General features: G+C 42.3%; 1 protein-coding gene across 1 annotated transcript in view; it reads right to left on the bottom strand.

The window, feature by feature from the left end:
* Positions 1 to 18,640, bottom strand: part of LOC115446391 (RNA polymerase II elongation factor ELL) — a 61,161-nt gene that overhangs the window by 6,606 nt on the left and 35,915 nt on the right. Inside the window, 11 exon segments of the mRNA XM_037436383.1 lie at positions 1,048 to 1,185; positions 5,066 to 5,237; positions 5,654 to 5,744; positions 5,981 to 6,097; positions 9,235 to 9,388; positions 9,390 to 9,534; positions 10,161 to 10,317; positions 10,392 to 10,462; positions 12,648 to 13,148; positions 13,286 to 13,437; positions 16,894 to 16,992. Coding sequence (XP_037292280.1) covers positions 1,048 to 1,185; positions 5,066 to 5,237; positions 5,654 to 5,744; positions 5,981 to 6,097; positions 9,235 to 9,388; positions 9,390 to 9,534; positions 10,161 to 10,317; positions 10,392 to 10,462; positions 12,648 to 13,148; positions 13,286 to 13,437; positions 16,894 to 16,992 — 1,797 coding nt within the window.

The raw sequence follows: 18,640 nt of genomic DNA, 5'->3' as shown, positions 1-18,640 counted from the left end.
AATCAAACTAATTTGTACAAAAACACTATTACAAAATAACAATCGTGCTGTCAACTATGACATTATATTCGACATATTTCGACAGCAACTTACTGGTAGGTCCCCATAGTCCTTTAAACGTGTAACAGACTTGAAATTCAAATAATAAAGATTAAACGATTCCGCTTGGTAACATTTTTTGGATATTTTGAATAAATCTATTCTTCTGCATCCGATATGTCCTAGCAAAATATATAAGCATTATTTATTTGACAAAAAGTCAAGTTTAATTTCAGCACTGTTATTAGCATTAAGAAATATCAAAAGGAATAGATATAAAAAATGTTATGTAATATTAATACCCTGATTCCCATTAATATTGGGTATTCCTTTGGACAGACCAAAACGATGTGTAGACTGGGTAAGTAATTATGTGAATATTTTTTTTTATACTAACATGGCATAGCGTCCCCATTACACCTGATGGTAAGTGCAAAAAGGTCCAGATAGTGTCGACTAAAGAGATATTATGTGCCCTGTTGACTGAATAAAGACAGGCTGGTCCCGGAATTCAAAACATTTACATGGGTCGCTATAGCGGGTTTTACACCTTGTGTAGGGTGGTCACTATCCGGGCGGATACAAAATAAATCTTACCATCAGCAGAATATTTTCCAACAATGAAGTTGACATTTGTTATATTCAACAACTACTGTAGATAGTACTCATTTTATTATTTGGGAGCATAGATTAGATGTAACTATATGATCGGCTTAAACATTACCCTGGCTCACTATTACAAGGTGCTATCATAATTTTTACTTATGTTGAAAAAATAGAGCAGAAATTTCATTCTGGTAAAAATTGGAGAAGACCGTAACTCATGGTTCAAATTAAATTTTTACTGACGGATAGGATTTTTTGATTTATATTATAATTAAATTTGTTCTAAAAATATTACACAGAACTTTGTAATACTGAGCCAGTCATGACGAGTATCATGTACTCAAAAGTTATGAAACAGATCCTCAATCTGTCATCGCAGTCCTCATTAAACAGTTAACTCACCAACTGATCGTATTGGTACACCATCCGCTTGATGTGCGTGAGTTTGCGGTCAAGGTAGTTGACGCGCCGCCTCTGCTGCTGGTACGCGGTGTCGTTGTTCACGCGCCTGTATTCCTCTACGATACGTTGTTCTATGCTCTGCGAACGTTACAATGTCATGTTATAATAATGCATGACTTCCCTTCTCAACGGTTTGGGGCAGAGTTCTAACAAACATTTTATCGGCTCTATAATAGAGGTCAAGCCTGTTGTTCCAGGTGCGGGATGTGATATTAAGAAAAACCCAATATGACTTTGTTGGTCTCGGGGTAAACCGGAGATCTCGGCGTGGCAGTTGTCCCGCGTAAGTTGCACGATTACGCCAAACTATTCTTGTTATGTAACTGGTTGTTGCATTGTTCTTGATTACGTCACTTTTTGTGTGTCTTTTTATGTAAGAAGTTGGAAATAAGGTTTTGAATATTTATAAGGTTTTATTGTATTGGTACGTGTATGAGTTTTTACTTGTTACAAAACATTAGGTGAATTGTTATTCGATGCAACGGACGAGCTAAATCTATTCTCAGGAACTACTAGACCGATATTGTTTTTTTTTTTATTAATAGTAAACTACATTACTCTTAAGTTCTATGGACAATCTTTATCGCGTGAAAAAATCTATCCAAGAACAACATTTGCACGCTGGAGGATCTGCAGGCGGATCAGTATTGTACAAAGTTTAATGCAATTTATTATACTGTCTACAAATTTACGGTAAGTGGAACGGATACAAGAAAATTGATGTCGCTAGAAACCTTGCATAGTTGATCAATTGGACAGAGTGTATACCAAACAAATTATCTGTAACATTTGGTTTTTAGTTAGAACAAAGGTATCACGTCGCATCGTGTGCGTGTGTGCGTGCGTGCGTGTGTGTGTGCGTGCGTGCGTGTGCGTGCGTGTGTGTGTGCGTGCGTGCGTGCGTGTGTGCGTGCGTGTGTGCGTGCGGGCGTGCGTGTGTGCGTGCGTGCGTGTGTGCGTGCGAGTGTGTGTGCGCGCGTACCTGGTGGTGCGGCGAGAGCGGCTGCGCGCGGTTGAGCTCGGTCTCGAGGCGCGTGAAGAGCGCCGCCACCTGCGCCACGCGCGCGTACATGTCCCGGTGCGCGTGTGCGTGTGTGTGTGTGCGAGTGTGTGTGCGCGCGTACCTGGTGGTGCGGCGAGAGCGGCTGCGCGCGGTTGAGCTCGGTCTCGAGGCGCGTGAAGAGCGCCGCCACCTGCGCCACGCGCGCGTACATGTCCCGGTGCGCGTGTGCGTGTGTGTGTGTGTGCGAGTGTGTGTGCGCGCGTACCTGGTGGTGCGGCGAGAGCGGCTGCGCGCGGTTGAGCTCGGTCTCGAGGCGCGTGAAGAGCGCCGCCACCTGCGCCACGCGCGCGTACATGTCCCGGTGCGCGTGTGCGTGTGTGTGTGTGCGAGTGTGTGTGCGCGCGTACCTGGTGGTGCGGCGAGAGCGGCTGCGCGCGGTTGAGCTCGGTCTCGAGGCGCGTGAAGAGCGCCGCCACCTGCGCCACGCGCGCGTACATGTCCCGGTGCGCGTGTGCGTGTGTGTGTGTGCGAGTGTGTGTGCGCGCGTACCTGGTGGTGCGGCGAGAGCGGCTGCGCGCGGTTGAGCTCGGTCTCGAGGCGCGTGAAGAGCGCCGCCACCTGCGCCACGCGCGCGTACATGTCCCGGTGCGCGTGTGCGTGTGTGTGTGTGCGAGTGTGTGCGCGCGTACCTGGTGGTGCGGCGAGAGCGGCTGCGCGCGGTTGAGCTCGGTCTCGAGGCGCGTGAAGAGCGCCGCCACCTGCGCCACGCGCGCGTACATGTCCCGGTGCGCGTGTGCGTGTGTGTGTGTGCGAGTGTGTGTGCGCGCGTACCTGGTGGTGCGGCGAGAGCGGCTGCGCGCGGTTGAGCTCGGTCTCGAGGCGCGTGAAGAGCGCCGCCACCTGCGCCACGCGCGCGTACATGTCCCGGTGCGCGTGTGCGTGTGTGTGTGTGCGAGTGTGTGTGCGCGCGTACCTGGTGGTGCGGCGAGAGCGGCTGCGCGCGGTTGAGCTCGGTCTCGAGGCGCGTGAAGAGCGCCGCCACCTGCGCCACGCGCGCGTACATGTCCCGGTGCGCGTGTGCGTGTGTGTGTGTGCGAGTGTGTGTGCGCGCGTACCTGGTGGTGCGGCGAGAGCGGCTGCGCGCGGTTGAGCTCGGTCTCGAGGCGCGTGAAGAGCGCCGCCACCTGCGCCACGCGCGCGTACATGTCCCGGTGCGCGTGTGCGTGTGTGTGTGTGCGAGTGTGTGTGCGCGCGTACCTGGTGGTGCGGCGAGAGCGGCTGCGCGCGGTTGAGCTCGGTCTCGAGGCGCGTGAAGAGCGCCGCCACCTGCGCCACGCGCGCGTACATGTCCCGGTGCGCGTGTGCGTGTGTGTGTGTGCGAGTGTGTGTGCGCGCGTACCTGGTGGTGCGGCGAGAGCGGCTGCGCGCGGTTGAGCTCGGTCTCGAGGCGCGTGAAGAGCGCCGCCACCTGCGCCACGCGCGCGTACATGTCCCGGTGCGCGTGTGCGTGTGTGTGTGTGCGAGTGTGTGCGCGCGTACCTGGTGGTGCGGCGAGCGGCTGCGCGCGGTTGAGCTCGGTCTCGAGGCGCGTGAAGAGCGCCGCCACCTGCGCCACGCGCGCGTACATGTCCCGGTGCGCGTGTGCGTGTGTGTGTGTGCGAGTGTGTGTGCGCGCGTACCTGGTGGTGCGGCGAGAGCGGCTGCGCGCGGTTGAGCTCGGTCTCGAGGCGCGTGAAGAGCGCCGCCACCTGCGCCACGCGCGCGTACATGTCCCGGTGCGCGTGTGCGTGTGTGTGTGTGCGAGTGTGTGTGCGCGCGTACCTGGTGGTGCGGCGAGAGCGGCTGCGCGCGGTTGAGCTCGGTCTCGAGGCGCGTGAAGAGCGCCGCCACCTGCGCCACGCGCGCGTACATGTCCCGGTGCGCGTGTGCGTGTGTGTGTGTGCGAGTGTGTGTGCGCGCGTACCTGGTGGTGCGGCGAGAGCGGCTGCGCGCGGTTGAGCTCGGTCTCGAGGCGCGTGAAGAGCGCCGCCACCTGCGCCACGCGCGCGTACATGTCCCGGTGCGCGTGTGCGTGTGTGTGTGTGCGAGTGTGTGTGCGCGCGTACCTGGTGGTGCGGCGAGAGCGGCTGCGCGCGGTTGAGCTCGGTCTCGAGGCGCGTGAAGAGCGCCGCCACCTGCGCCACGCGCGCGTACATGTCCCGGTGCGCGTGTGCGTGTGTGTGTGTGCGAGTGTGTGTGCGCGCGTACCTGGTGGTGCGGCGAGAGCGGCTGCGCGCGGTTGAGCTCGGTCTCGAGGCGCGTGAAGAGCGCCGCCACCTGCGCCACGCGCGCGTACATGTCCCGGTGCGCGTGTGCGTGTGTGTGTGTGCGAGTGTGTGCGCGCGTACCTGGTGGTGCGGCGAGAGCGGCTGCGCGCGGTTGAGCTCGGTCTCGAGGCGCGTGAAGAGCGCCGCCACCTGCGCCACGCGCGCGTACATGTCCCGGTGCGCGTGTGCGTGTGTGTGTGTGCGAGTGTGTGTGCGCGCGTACCTGGTGGTGCGGCGAGAGCGGCTGCGCGCGGTTGAGCTCGGTCTCGAGGCGCGTGAAGAGCGCCGCCACCTGCGCCACGCGCGCGTACATGTCCCGGTGCGCGTGTGCGTGTGTGTGTGTGCGAGTGTGTGTGCGCGCGTACCTGGTGGTGCGGCGAGAGCGGCTGCGCGCGGTTGAGCTCGGTCTCGAGGCGCGTGAAGAGCGCCGCCACCTGCGCCACGCGCGCGTACATGTCCCGGTGCGCGTGTGCGTGTGTGTGTGTGCGAGTGTGTGTGCGCGCGTACCTGGTGGTGCGGCGAGAGCGGCTGCGCGCGGTTGAGCTCGGTCTCGAGGCGCGTGAAGAGCGCCGCCACCTGCGCCACGCGCGCGTACATGTCCCGGTGCGCGTGTGCGTGTGTGTGTGTGCGAGTGTGTGTGCGCGCGTACCTGGTGGTGCGGCGAGAGCGGCTGCGCGCGGTTGAGCTCGGTCTCGAGGCGCGTGAAGAGCGCCGCCACCTGCGCCACGCGCGCGTACAGCCCGCGGTACTCCGTGTACAGCTCCGCGAACTCGTTCTTGTACGCCCGCCTCATGTTCGAGCTCGTGATCGCGGGGTACTGTCTGCACAGTCAATGTGTACATCGTTAATGAATGCAACTGCACGCCGCATTCTATAAAGGAATGTCGCTGATTGAATTGTATGTCTGTTTCTGACAGCAGTATACATACACTGTTAAGTTCCAGTTTGAAAAACATTGTAAATTGTTACCAACATAATTACTAGGCATTATAAGATTTACCATCTCAGGATGAAGAGCACGTGGAATGCCATGCCATTTGTAATTCATATTTCTGTAGAGTGCTACTACTGTTATAGGCCGTCGTATCGCTTACCATCAATGGAGCGGCTTGCAAAACCTCAGATGAAGTATATTTTAAATATTGGTACTCCCACGATATAATATTAATTAATGCATTTGTCTTTATACAGTCTCTACGCTATTGAAACCATAGGTACCGCATATACAAAACTTTACCTTTCAATCTCTTCCATATCAGTCGTGTTTTCATCAGGCACAGAGGTTAATTCTGTAGGTTCTGAAGGTTCCGTGTTTGTGATGTCTCTTTCTGGAAACAATAAGAAATATTTCACGTGAGCGGATTTTCAACATTACAACGTTTTGGTATAAAGGGGGATGATCTCACATGCCTCCTATCTAGTATCTTGAAGTCCAACGTCATTAGTGTCCAGCCTGTATCCTAAATGTTAGCTGCAATGTCCATACGATGTTTGTCATGATTAATCTGAACATGCAAACAAAAACCCAGGCCAAATTCACAATGTATGTAAATAGCAAACATACCTGTGATATTAGTTTGCTCTACTGGGGGACTACTTGTAAAACCGTTCGCTTTCACAGGACTGGGGCACAGATTCTTAACAGTCGTAAAGTTTAGCGTGTAGCCGTTGTCCTTTTTCACTGTAAAAAGGCAAACAGAAACCACAACATTATACTTGTACCTTCACCTCTTTTTTTATTATATTTATTTGAGGGATTTTTATTTGTTTCGTGTTTATGGTTTTATCAAGTCATCATGACGTGTTTGCTTATCATTTGCACTGATCGTTGATTTGTACAAAACATTACAAACATTTTTTCGTTTCCTCAATTAAGACACATTTGTGTGATAATTTTACTTTGCATTTTAAGTAATACTATAGGCTTAGGTATTTATCGTTGCGTAATAATCATACGTGACCGACTGTTTGTTTCGAAGTAACAACTATTATCATCATATTATACGATACATAATGCAGGAAAGGAAGTCTATGTACGTACTCTGCTTATTGGTTTTTACAGTAATGGATATTTAATAGTTCTGACGATGTGTGCCGCTAACTAACCTATAATTGTTTTGTTAATACTACCTGATGATGCGGGCAATCGTGTCGAATGATACTCCGATTTTAAAAAGCCTTGACCTGGTTGTGTGTTCTATGAGTTTGTATCACTGGGGTAACTTAAGCCACTTAAATAATAAGTGTTTTCTTCTTTTATATGGCAAAGTGACCCCACTACACCTTATGGTAAGTGGAGTGGAGTCCAATAGAATATCGACTGACGAGATGTGATTACCCCCCAACAGTTGATACAATAATGCCGACCTGTTGGACGGTTCCAAATTAATTGGAACGGTTGCATAATTGTCGCATGACATATCAATTCCTAAGCAAGTGTACAAGTGAGTCACTAAATTTAGTTTATAGGTACACGAAGGACATTATACTTAAGCATGATCAACTAATTACGCATAGACAAACTCTAGTTGCAAAGATATATCTAAAACGCTTCGTGTAAAGCGACCGTAGTCTATTGCAACAACCACGGCACCATTTATGTAGTTCTAACTGTAATAAAATTGATATAATTATTTTTTGTGATTGGAAAAACCACGGTTAGGATTTGGCATCCACGCACACTACCCTAGCCTGATATTAACATATTTACATTATGTATATTGTATAATCAACATAGGATGTAAAGGATTAAAAAACCAAAATAAAGATAGCGTGGTGACACGTAAACGTTTGATAAATTTATTCCAAGACTTATTGGAATATCGATATATTTAGGCGTTGTCGTAATATTTAGAATTTACATGGCGAAATTATCTTCATCAATATACGTGATAATGTTAAAGAAAATGTTTCACAACAACAATGGTTTGTTGTGAAACATTTTTATCTGAATTACTCAACTTTCGTTAAAATATAACGTGGGCACGTGGGAATTTATGGATATTGTGATGAAGTTATTATGTGAAGTTTTGCGTACATTAATCGATAGAAGCGTTCAGTTCCAAACATATATCAGAATATTCTGGCATTATTTAGAACGCTATTTTAATACCGTACGTCATCCAATATCTAGTTGAATGATTCAAGAGTCTGCTAAAACAAAAAAAATAAAGTTCCCTCATGCAATCTCAGTTTACAAACTTCTACGAGATGCCCGTGTATGGTCTTTAATATTTATAGGAGTTGCAATATACTGTACAAAAATGGCAAGACGCCGAGGATGGTAAATTAATTCAAAAGAATTTTAGAATTCACATTGCTTCTAGCTCCGCTGTAAAGGTATATCTTAGCAACTTTGTGATATGCAAAGGGAAAATCTTGTTGTATAACATAGTATACTTTATACTTACATGTTTAAAGCAATTTGATACGATTTAAAATCGCAATTGGTTTAATTAGTGAAACGATGCGTCATACGAATAATTGTAATGAAATTCAAAGGAAAACAACAACTCTATTTAAAATGTATGAAATCATCATGAAAATCATTAAAGTTTTATAGTTTCAACATAAAATTTCAATTTAGTTTTCACCCAGTAATTGGAATGGCATTAGTCAGAGGGGAATCGGTGAACACCCGAGAAATATTGCGTAGTGCATTGAACAGGAAAGTTGTACGCGTACGTGGGCCTTCGCGTTGAGGTCACGGCAGAAAGGATCTGACGCCTGCGCATCTAAACGCGTAGTATATCAATCATATTATTAAACATTACGCGAACATAGTACACTTGAAAAACAAACTATATTAATCAAAGTACGAATAGAGGATAATATAAATTACGTGCAATCTAATCTGATGATATCTGCTCAGAGTTATATATAAAGCTATAATGAAGACGGCTTTTTATGGAATTCCCATTTGCCAATATGAATAATGATTTATTAATTTTCCTTGGTAATTGCTTTAGATCAATAACACGACAATGTAATACTATAGAATTATACTATTGTATATGGACTTAAAATACATATTACAATGGCAAGGATATATGTTGTTGAACATTCGTTGATATCAGGAGACGTCGATAATCTACTCTACATTTCAGTTAAAAAAAAATCTAATTTATTCATAATTCAATGCTTAATTAATGATAATTGCATATTTTTATACGTAAGTCTGATAATTACAGGGCCAAGTAAGAAAGTATAATAAATCTACTGGATATTTACAAAATTGCAAGGTTTTCATCACATTCCATCATTCAGATGGAAGCAGTAGAAAGTTGTTTAACGGGAATTATTACGTTTTCTACCTTTTTTTGACAATTTTCACTTTTCACCAATCATTTCCAATGTTAAATAAATGTTCCAATGTTGCTTAAAGGGTACTCGCCACAGGGGTACGACAAAGCAACGGTAGAATATACCGATGTGGTGGCGATATAATGTGAGCTTTCTTTTAGTATTCTGTACTAAAAGTGTAATGAGATAATGCTCTTTATACATTACTTGTCAACTCGATGTTAGCGCACAGTCAACTTGCTCATTAAGTCAGCCGAGTCATCGAGTAGCGATGTTACGCATGTATGAGAATACAGTAGGCTGAGCAAATACCGATGTGCTTGCATGACGGATGGTCGAGAGTACAATCACTATGTGATTAAACCCTCACACCATCTGTTATCATCAGGGGGTGAGAACAATGTTGATGACACACCGGTAGTGCTCGAAGTTCTCTTGTACTGACGGTAGTGATGGATGAGGATGGCATGAGGTTTGTTTGAGAAGGGTGGTGGTGGTGGTGGTGGTGGCACATACCGGTGGTGCGATCATCCTCGTTGTCGGAGGCGTGCCGCTCGCCGGAGGAGGTGGTGGCGTAGCCGGAGGAGGGCGGCGAGGGGCGACGGTAGTGCGAGATGCGCTGCTTCTTGGCGGCGGGCGCGTCGTCGGCGGGCGCGGCGCCCCCCCCCCGCGGAGCCCCCCACGCCCCCCGCAGCGCCCCCCACGCCCCCCGGCGCGGCGGCGCTGGGCGCGCGCTTGTTGGCGGGCGAGGCTCGCGGCGACAGCGAGTGCGCGGAGTCGCTACTGAGCGGTGGTGTTAGATTTTGAGGTTTCCGCCTGTTGGATACGCAAACTTCAATTATTCACGGCTAGTGTTGGCACTGTGTATTGTGACGTGTCATGTTGATTTACGAGATTTATTGCTTCTTGATAAGTATTAAATATAATAATGATTGAATGTTCAAATCATAGTATCTAATGCCTACAAACCTTATTATGAAGATACGAGATATGTTTGTAATCGTTCATATAGATATGGACGTGTGTGGTTATCACAAAGCATAGGAGCGATATGACATCAGCTTCCAGACCATATCGCATTATTATTCTTAAAAGATACTAGATTGCTATTATAATATTTCGTTAGAATAATGTCCAGATTGCTAAACGCGCGACGCGTCGGCAGACATAATGACCCCTCTCCGTCTATTGTTTCTGCTGAAAGCCGCCAGCCGGCCGCTATTGTATTCAAACTTGTTACAAATATAAATGAAATGTAACAGTCCGTGCCGTGGCCACCTTTGCGTGCGTTCTTAATCTACACATTTATCCACATCCTTGTTTATTCTATGTAGACGAATCCTAACTTTAAATTACTCGTTCTCCAATACCTTACCACGATGGTGACCCTAAGAGGGGACAAATTATAAATACTGCCGTAAATATGTAAACACGGCACACACCTCTTGAGCATACGTTTCTCCTCCTCTGTATAGAACGGCCAATCTTCATTGACGTCGTTCCATATGTGCCTACGTAAGTGGTAACAGTTGTCCTTGAGCGAACTAATGTGCGGCAGAATCTTGTTCACAGCAATGCGCTCTTTCTCTTTGATCCCCTCTGCAAATGTTACGTGGATAGGTTAATCAAGTTGTGTTTCATGTTTAGTGTGATTATTTTGGTTTTACACTCACCGCTATGAAGTCTCGCGTACAATTCGGGCTTCTTGAAGGGTTTCAACGCTAATAATTGTATAAGTCTTTCTCTGTAAATAAAGAAACGTGATTGTTAATATGATTACACAGAAGAATTTAATATGTTGGATTTTGTACATTATTATTATATGATATAGCAAATTGTACAAACAAGAATAACTTTTGTGAAAACTGCACTAGAATTGGTTATGAAATGACGCTGTAATTTTTAAATATTGCAATTTGCAGGAGTGGACGCGTATTGGGGTAATTTTCCGCACGCATCGTAATTACCGATAACGTCACGTTGTTTCTTGACACTTCACCCCTTTTACTTAAATTATACCTTGTTGATTTTTAATCACTCTTTCTGTTAGAATTTATGCGACGTAAATATCTGATAATAGTAAAAAAATAAACAAATGCGAGTCAAACACCATATTACTAGAATTCCATTTAAATTGGAACATAGGTGTTTTAACGTAATTATTTAGTATTCAGGTATATGAATATAATATTAAATTTGCGTAAGGAGGAAACTACTTCAATAAAATATTGTGTTTAATTATAACCGTGACAAATACAACTTTGATATTCCACATAGATTCTACTTGCACGTATATATTTCTATATCACTAAATAAAGTTTAATTAACGGGAAACCGTTTATTTATGAACAAAGTTTTAATAATTTATTTGGCTGTATGCTATGTATTTATTATTCTAAGATATCCTTGCAATTTAACATGCGTGTGACAACTTTTTAGAGAATATATGGTCAAACAAACCATCGTAGAAAAAGCTACATATTTTTTTGAAAGTATGTGAACTACAATCACTAGGCCAGTGTGGTGTACTACGGCCCAAACCTTCAGTAGCAGATGAGGTATGTTCTCAACAGTGAGAACGTTACTTAAAAGTCTTACACCAATACGATTTGTTATTGTCTTATCTTAGATGAGTTCATATAATTCACGATCACTTATTAATAAGTATTTTCGATAAAATGAAACTTCTAATCGATAACGTACTGTACTATCAATACTCGTCATAATCTCTAAGATTTGAAAAACCCTAAAGATTGAGTGTTTTTTTAAATAAACCTATTTCGAACAAAATAATAACGCTCATAATAATATTTGACCAAGTATTTGAAATCGAAACCAAGCAATAACCGCTAATATGTCTTGATAACGTGAAAAACGAGATAAAATTCAAAACTAAATTACCTTGTGATCTAAATATAACGAGAACACATAAAATTTGTTTCAATGTCGTTTCTTAATTCCTCAATTAAATAAATGTACGTACATATTTTTTTAAAGTTTAGAAAAATAAAAATGGGGCCAGTCTGTGTAGATAAATAACCGCACTTTACATTGGACACGTCCCGCAAATTATCATATTGGTTTTAGATAGATAACGAAGTGTTTATCATTCAGAAACACAATATAGTATTTTGTTTGTGTGTTTGTTAAGTTACTATTTTCTGACAATAGATAAATAGTACTAGAGTTCTTGCGCATTGCTGTACAAGTAGATTATGGACAAATTAACGATATTTAAATATTCCAAACCATTTACTTGATCTAGAGTTAAATAAGCTATAAGTCAGCTCATGTTGATCTTCTACATTGATGTGTGGAAGTGAAAATACCCTTATCAGGTCATGTTTTTTTATCTATAAACAAGTAAGTATTATAACTGTTGCATGGTCAGTAGTCTTTTAATAGAAGCTTCTAGAATGAAAATCTATATGTCAGACTAATCAAAAAACAGGCAATCTATTTAAATTAAAAATTAGGAAAAAGGAATTTTCGAGAATATTGTGTTTTTCGTCGGGTATTCTGGTGAAACATTGGTTACTACAATGTTGTGAAAGAACAAGCGATTTGCGCAACGTAGCGCAACAAATCAAATGATTAATCGAAGTTATCTAGCTAAAGAGGAAACAGCGTTTCTGGAAAGAAACGTTTCCTAATTAACATGAAAAATAAATTTCTAAAGATTAGACGGAATCCCAACTGAGAAAGATAAAATAAATTTAACGTATCATAAATAATAGTGGATCGATGATGACAGCGCATGAAACCTTTTTGAAATGTAATTTTCGATTTAGCGTGAATTTTGTTAATGGCCAAGTATTATGTTTGATAAAATAAAGATAGCTGATTTTCAGCCAGTCAAGAGTAGCTTAGTAAATACTGTTATCGAGGTTTAAGTATAAGGACAGCTTGGTATTTATGAATGAACTCACTTCAAGGATCTCTTAGTGAGATCCGGGTTGGTTGGTGCGCGCTGGTGTTGCGGCTGGTGCGGCGGCTGGTGCGGCGCGGGCGCAGGCGCGGGCTGCGGCCGGGGGGCTGCGGGCACCGCCGCAGGCCTTTCTACGCGCTCCGGTCTCTCGGAACGCTCAGGCCGCTCCGGTCTTTCCGGTCGCTCTTGCCGCTCGGGCCGCTCCGGTCGCTCTGGTCGCTCAGGGCGTTCGGGTCTCTCAGGGCGCTCGGGCCGTTCGGCGCGCTCGGGCCGCTCGGGTCGCTCAGCGCGCTCAGGTCTCTCCGTTCGCTCTGGGCGCTCGGGCCGCTCCGGCCGTTCGGGTCGGTCAGGTCGATCGGGTCGCTCCAACCGTTCGGGTCGTTCGGTGCGCTCCATGCGTTCAGCGCGCTCGGCCAGCTGGGCCGCGACGCTGCTGTTGTAAGGATGCCGCACTTTCACCCGGCGTCCAATGTCCGTCTGGTTAGGTTTGATCACGCGCGTGCTGGAATTGAAAACGAACCGTAAGTTACGTACGCGGTTTTACTATGGTAACTTCATCTACATAGTTTACGAGCTGCAGATTCAGCCTGACCATATGTGGAAAACATAGGCATGAGTTTGGTAATTATGCGTACTGACCATTTACTCTGTTCAGCGGCGACGGTTTTCGCCATCCGGTCCTTAGTGGCCTCGTACGAGTCGTCGTTGGCTTGCACGCGCATCCTACGCGGCAGAGGGCCGCACGACTCCAGACGCCGCGCACCTCCGCTCCTGACGCACTCGAATGAACCCTGGAACAGTGGACGGTATATGTATTAAATAAATCTTATATTACACCATAACAAAATATTTTGTATGCATGGAAAAAATTTGTTACGGTAAACTATCATCTTCATCTTATTAACTTGTGTATGTACTTTCAAGACTAATCCTGGTATAACAAGATTTAAAGTTAGTAAGCATTTTATTTTACTCTTTTCTCATTTCCGTGGAAATCTTACGTTGATCTAAAACCTATTATAAATAAACAACAATGTGTTTCAATAACATTTCATCTAATACATTTTTATTATAAATTCCAACACAAAATTCACGCTCGTCGCAATCATTCAATTTTCCTAAGCATTCATGTGAGAATAAATACATCAAGGCAATGTAATGGAGGCGTGTATCCAGTAAAAATCCACCCGAAGCTCGACAATATTGAAAGCAAGTTGTGGGACGGTGAATACGCAACGCCCACGCGTGTCATTTATAGATGCGATGAATCGATTCAGCTATTTGTAGAATGAAAATTCTGTGCACGCCACCGTGTTACAGGTGTAATGTTAGAAACCTCTTAAACCACAATCGTCAATGTGATTATAACGATTGTGGATATTTGCGTCGGCATCATAGTGGGTGAAATAAGTGAGATCCACAATGAATCCATGATGCATTCTATTTTGAGCAATGATTTCTGTTTTAGAAATCCAGTTTAATATTAGATAATGATATTATACGTAAAGACTGGCCCTTCGTCATATCCTTTACGTTGCAAAGCACATTTGTGCTACAATCGCTATAGTTAGGCGGTCATCGTGTGATGATGTACACGTATAGTTTCAAACCAAATGCGTCCGTGCATTATTTTACGTTCGTTTCGTATAGTTTATTGTTTCGTAGCGGAATTTAATAACAACAAAAAACACGCCAAATAATCCAAAGTGTGCGTAGGCAATTGAAGTAGAAAAAAATATGGCGTGCCGCTAGTGACCACACGGAACTACTTACTAGAATATATTATGTACTTGTAGGTGTAACTGAATACATGAACAAGTATTATTCTTTAAATCGACATTTCATTAAACTATTTTTTTCTAACTATGATCCCTACGTTACCATGAAGACTGACGTCTTTGAAATGTCAGGAGAAATTATAATATAAAAAACCGCAATAAAATCCAGAAAAATTTTCAATGTCTATCATTCGCGTAAACATAAGAAATCGACATATCAATTTTATTATTTCCAACACACTTGTACAAACAATTACGTACAATTTTTGTATTGCAGACATTTTTGGTTTATTTACATTAAAAAACATGCATACACTAAATGATTATGGGTTAAATATGATGGAGTAACAGATTAGTTTTGTTTTACGAATTGGACGGGCGGCCATAGCTTATTGTTGATTGCAACCGTTTCGCGACCCACAAACCAAGGCGCGCGCGATATGAGAGGCAGTCACAAAGAATATTAATAAATCTACAATATTAGTCGGCGGCCATTTTGAACTATCAGCTGGTTGATTAGTTTTAATCACGTTTCTAACTTTGAATGTCACTTGAGGCGCTACATCATACTTTTCAAGACTATATAAAATAATATCATCGTTATCTTTAATGACGTCTACCAATTATACATGAACTTTGAATGATCTGATTTTTTGGATGCCTGTTGACAAATATACAAGCTGACTATATTGATTTTTTCAAAAGAAGTTTTACCAGTTTCTATTTGAAAAATTTATTAGAATTTATCGTAAATTTTTTAACTTGTTGTAATATAAATAAATAACTGTTAAATTTCTATTATAAATGTGAAAACGTATAAAAATAACATGGTTGAATAGTTTTTAATAGTTACATAGAGCAAATTGGAGATTAGCATGTAGTGTACTTTTTATTTTGAAAGAGTGCGTAGTAAGACTATCATCACGGGAAACGCTACTAAATTTAACTTTAAAAATATTACGTTATAAGTTGCAATAACAACTTATCACAATCGCATTAGTCACATCAGTTTTTTTTATATTTTCCTCATATGATATAATAAAACAAAATTTAAAGAAAATCTGACGATTGCTTTTCAAAATGATTAATTGTATAAACTATATCTAGAATCTAGATTCTCGACTATTGCTGTTCAAACAAACCCTGGCATAATGGAGGCACTCTGTATATTTAGTGCCACACGCGTTATAATAAAATATTTATACCATTACGAACCAAATACAATGAAAATAACATTCTCATAGTACAGATAAATGTACTAACACTTAAGTAAACTATTTTGTTCACGTGACAAATTTATTTGTGTTGTATTATATCATTTTTAACGCACAAAGTGTGCTATTCTGTTCACATACGAGATTGAAATATGTGATTTTTTGGAAATCACAAAAAGTAGAGACAATCATGTTAATGAAAAAGTTCTGAAGTCATGATAAAACCATTACGTAACAGAGATTTTTCATGTTTGGATTATCTTTGCCATCACCATCCTAGATGGCTTTTGTCTATGTCCTCCTGATGGTTATAATAAGCATCCGAGATTCGCTTGACAAGTTATTCTTTGCATTTTTATTTCACAGTATTAAAGATCAAATTCTATGAGCAAGAAATTATGATGCGACCAATGGTATCTATTTTCAACAATTTAACCCTGCATAGATGCTTGATTATTACTTAATCTTATGTATGGCATATGGCTACCTTAATATATGTATGCCGGAGTTTACATTGTTATTTATATTGATTGCAATAGTTCCTCGATGTTTTATCCTCCTTGTTAATAAATATCAAAGTGTTTAATTGCATTAACTGAACCAATTAACTGTGTATACAGATTCAACAACAGTCACTGGTCCATTACACAAGTAGGTTTGTACACAAGGAGATTTGTGGACAGATAAAAAAGTTTAAAATGTATTTTGCTGAACATCGGCAATGTTCGTTCGATAGATAATGCCCGCATGACGCAAAACACCGGTTTAATCAAGGTGAACCTGGGATGTCTACTCAAACAGATTACAGTTTTGCTACTTTTATAATTATTTCTAGATAATTTTTGTGGTACAATATTGGCATCATATATGACTGATTATAATAATTTTACTCATTTAGTATGAGATATTATGATAGACAGCTTTTTACCATCACATATACACATGTGAATACTCAGTGAGGTGTGAACTACTACCTTTCCACCAAATAGCACTTAGAGCAGCGCGTTAAAACATTAAATAACTAGCCATGACAGTAGTTATCATAATAAGGCGATATAAAGTCAGTAACTGAACCGTAGTTACTGATTAGATCAACTGGGACGTTAGTTCATTAAAAATATTATTCTAGTGGTACTATACAATTTAATTTAACTTTGCATCATTGCATACTTACAGCGTAGAAACTGAAACGAGAAAACCATTATTCTCGGTTAATAATGCGGGTAAGCGAAACTCGTACGTCATATTATCTTACCTGTGGACCTTCCATTTCTGCATTGCTATTGATGCTAAAGTGAAACGTAGCCTCGCCCGCCGCGCCATTGCCATTGCTTGGAGCCGGAATGGAGATTTTCTGGAATCAATATAATTTATACATTAAACAAAAAAAAACCAACCATAAAACAATAACTTAACAGTATAGTTTCACAAACTGCTCATATACAAGTGTGTTTGATCTTATCAACAATGTTAAAATAAATATGTAATAACAGTATCATAACCACTCACGTGACATCTTTATGAGAATATCAATTAAAATGACACAATTAAAGGAAAATCTATTAAGGTGCAGTAAAATAATTAACAAATATACAAACATTTTTATTGTCATAGTGTAAAATATTTTTTTATTCAGCATATTGACATAAAATAAAGCGTAAGTATTACAGAAGATAAGGCTGGGCAAACAGTCCACGCTAATGTTGTCCATTTAGATAATTGGCCGAAACATTTCTTAAACAATTCTTTTCAATATAACAGGCACAAAATAATACGTTCTCAAGAAATACAATGAAGATACAAATGTTAAAGTTTCAAACGCGAATATCCTGTTGACATATAACTTGCACAACATCCATTTAGCAGGTTATGGAAATACCCGTGTTTCAAGTGAATAAAACAAGTCAACCGGTATTATACTATTTGAGTCTTGACGGTTTTTAAAAGTTAAATATGGCCTTGGGCACTATCTCAGGAACGTAAGAGCAATAAACATGTATTTCAATGTTTTCTTTTTTATGAAACTAAAATAGTAACCGAGCGGGACGCGTGAACAGTTAAAGAATCGGATGATGTGACGTCATTTAATGACAAACAAAATATTCCGAAACACTAGACGGAAGAATTCAGACGACATTGTGGTCTGACAAAGTTAGGTAATTGGATTGATCGATTTTGACATTAGACAACGCCATAATATTTGTATAAGTAGAGAAGAATGTGGCACATCGCAGATTTGTGAGTAATTTTGTCATCGACATGCTGGCACGAGATCGGTGTGACGCATTCGAAAGAAATTAATACGCCGCTTGACGCCTCGGCACGGATACTTGTATCGCGAAATAACCTCATTATTGATATAATGTTACTGGCTGTAATGTAACAAGAAGACCACGCCAGGACTACACAAGTCCAAATATGGCTCCACTGGGCCAGTGGGTGCAACGACTAATGCAACCACGTATGTGCACATGTAGCCGCAGTGGGGAGTGATGACTTTCATTGCCTGGATCGGCAACGTCGCCAATACGTAACGCCACAGCGACGCGACTTATTTCTACTGCTTTTCAATTCAATTGTTTTTGTATTCATTATAAAACGTCTCGATTACTATTTGAATTGTATTTAACATTTACTTTAGTTGTCTATATTTATGTATGCATACATGTATCTATAGTCTATACTATCTGAAATGTAAGCAAATAATACCATGTAAATAAATACAATAGCCATAATAGATAAATGGGTAAATATCTGTTTACATTTAGATTTTCTTTTAGTATGAAACACTGTAGAATAAGACGTATTAGAGAGTGATCATAGCCAGTCCATGATTTAACACATTTTAATCAAAGTTCAATTTGGGATTATGACTCGTATACTCAATTATAAGAAAAAATTATATCTTCTACTACATTAGTCATAAGATAAGAGAATAAAATAATATAACATAAATCTACTGTTATACACATTCAGAGCATTTATTGTACTTAGCTTCGGCC

Source organism: Manduca sexta, chromosome 8 (assembly GCF_014839805.1).
Source record: "Manduca sexta isolate Smith_Timp_Sample1 chromosome 8, JHU_Msex_v1.0, whole genome shotgun sequence".
NCBI classification, from domain to species: Eukaryota; Metazoa; Arthropoda; class Insecta; order Lepidoptera; family Sphingidae; genus Manduca; species Manduca sexta.
The sequence above is the reverse complement of the archived record's forward strand: the minus strand, read 5'-3'. Positions and strand labels throughout refer to the sequence as shown.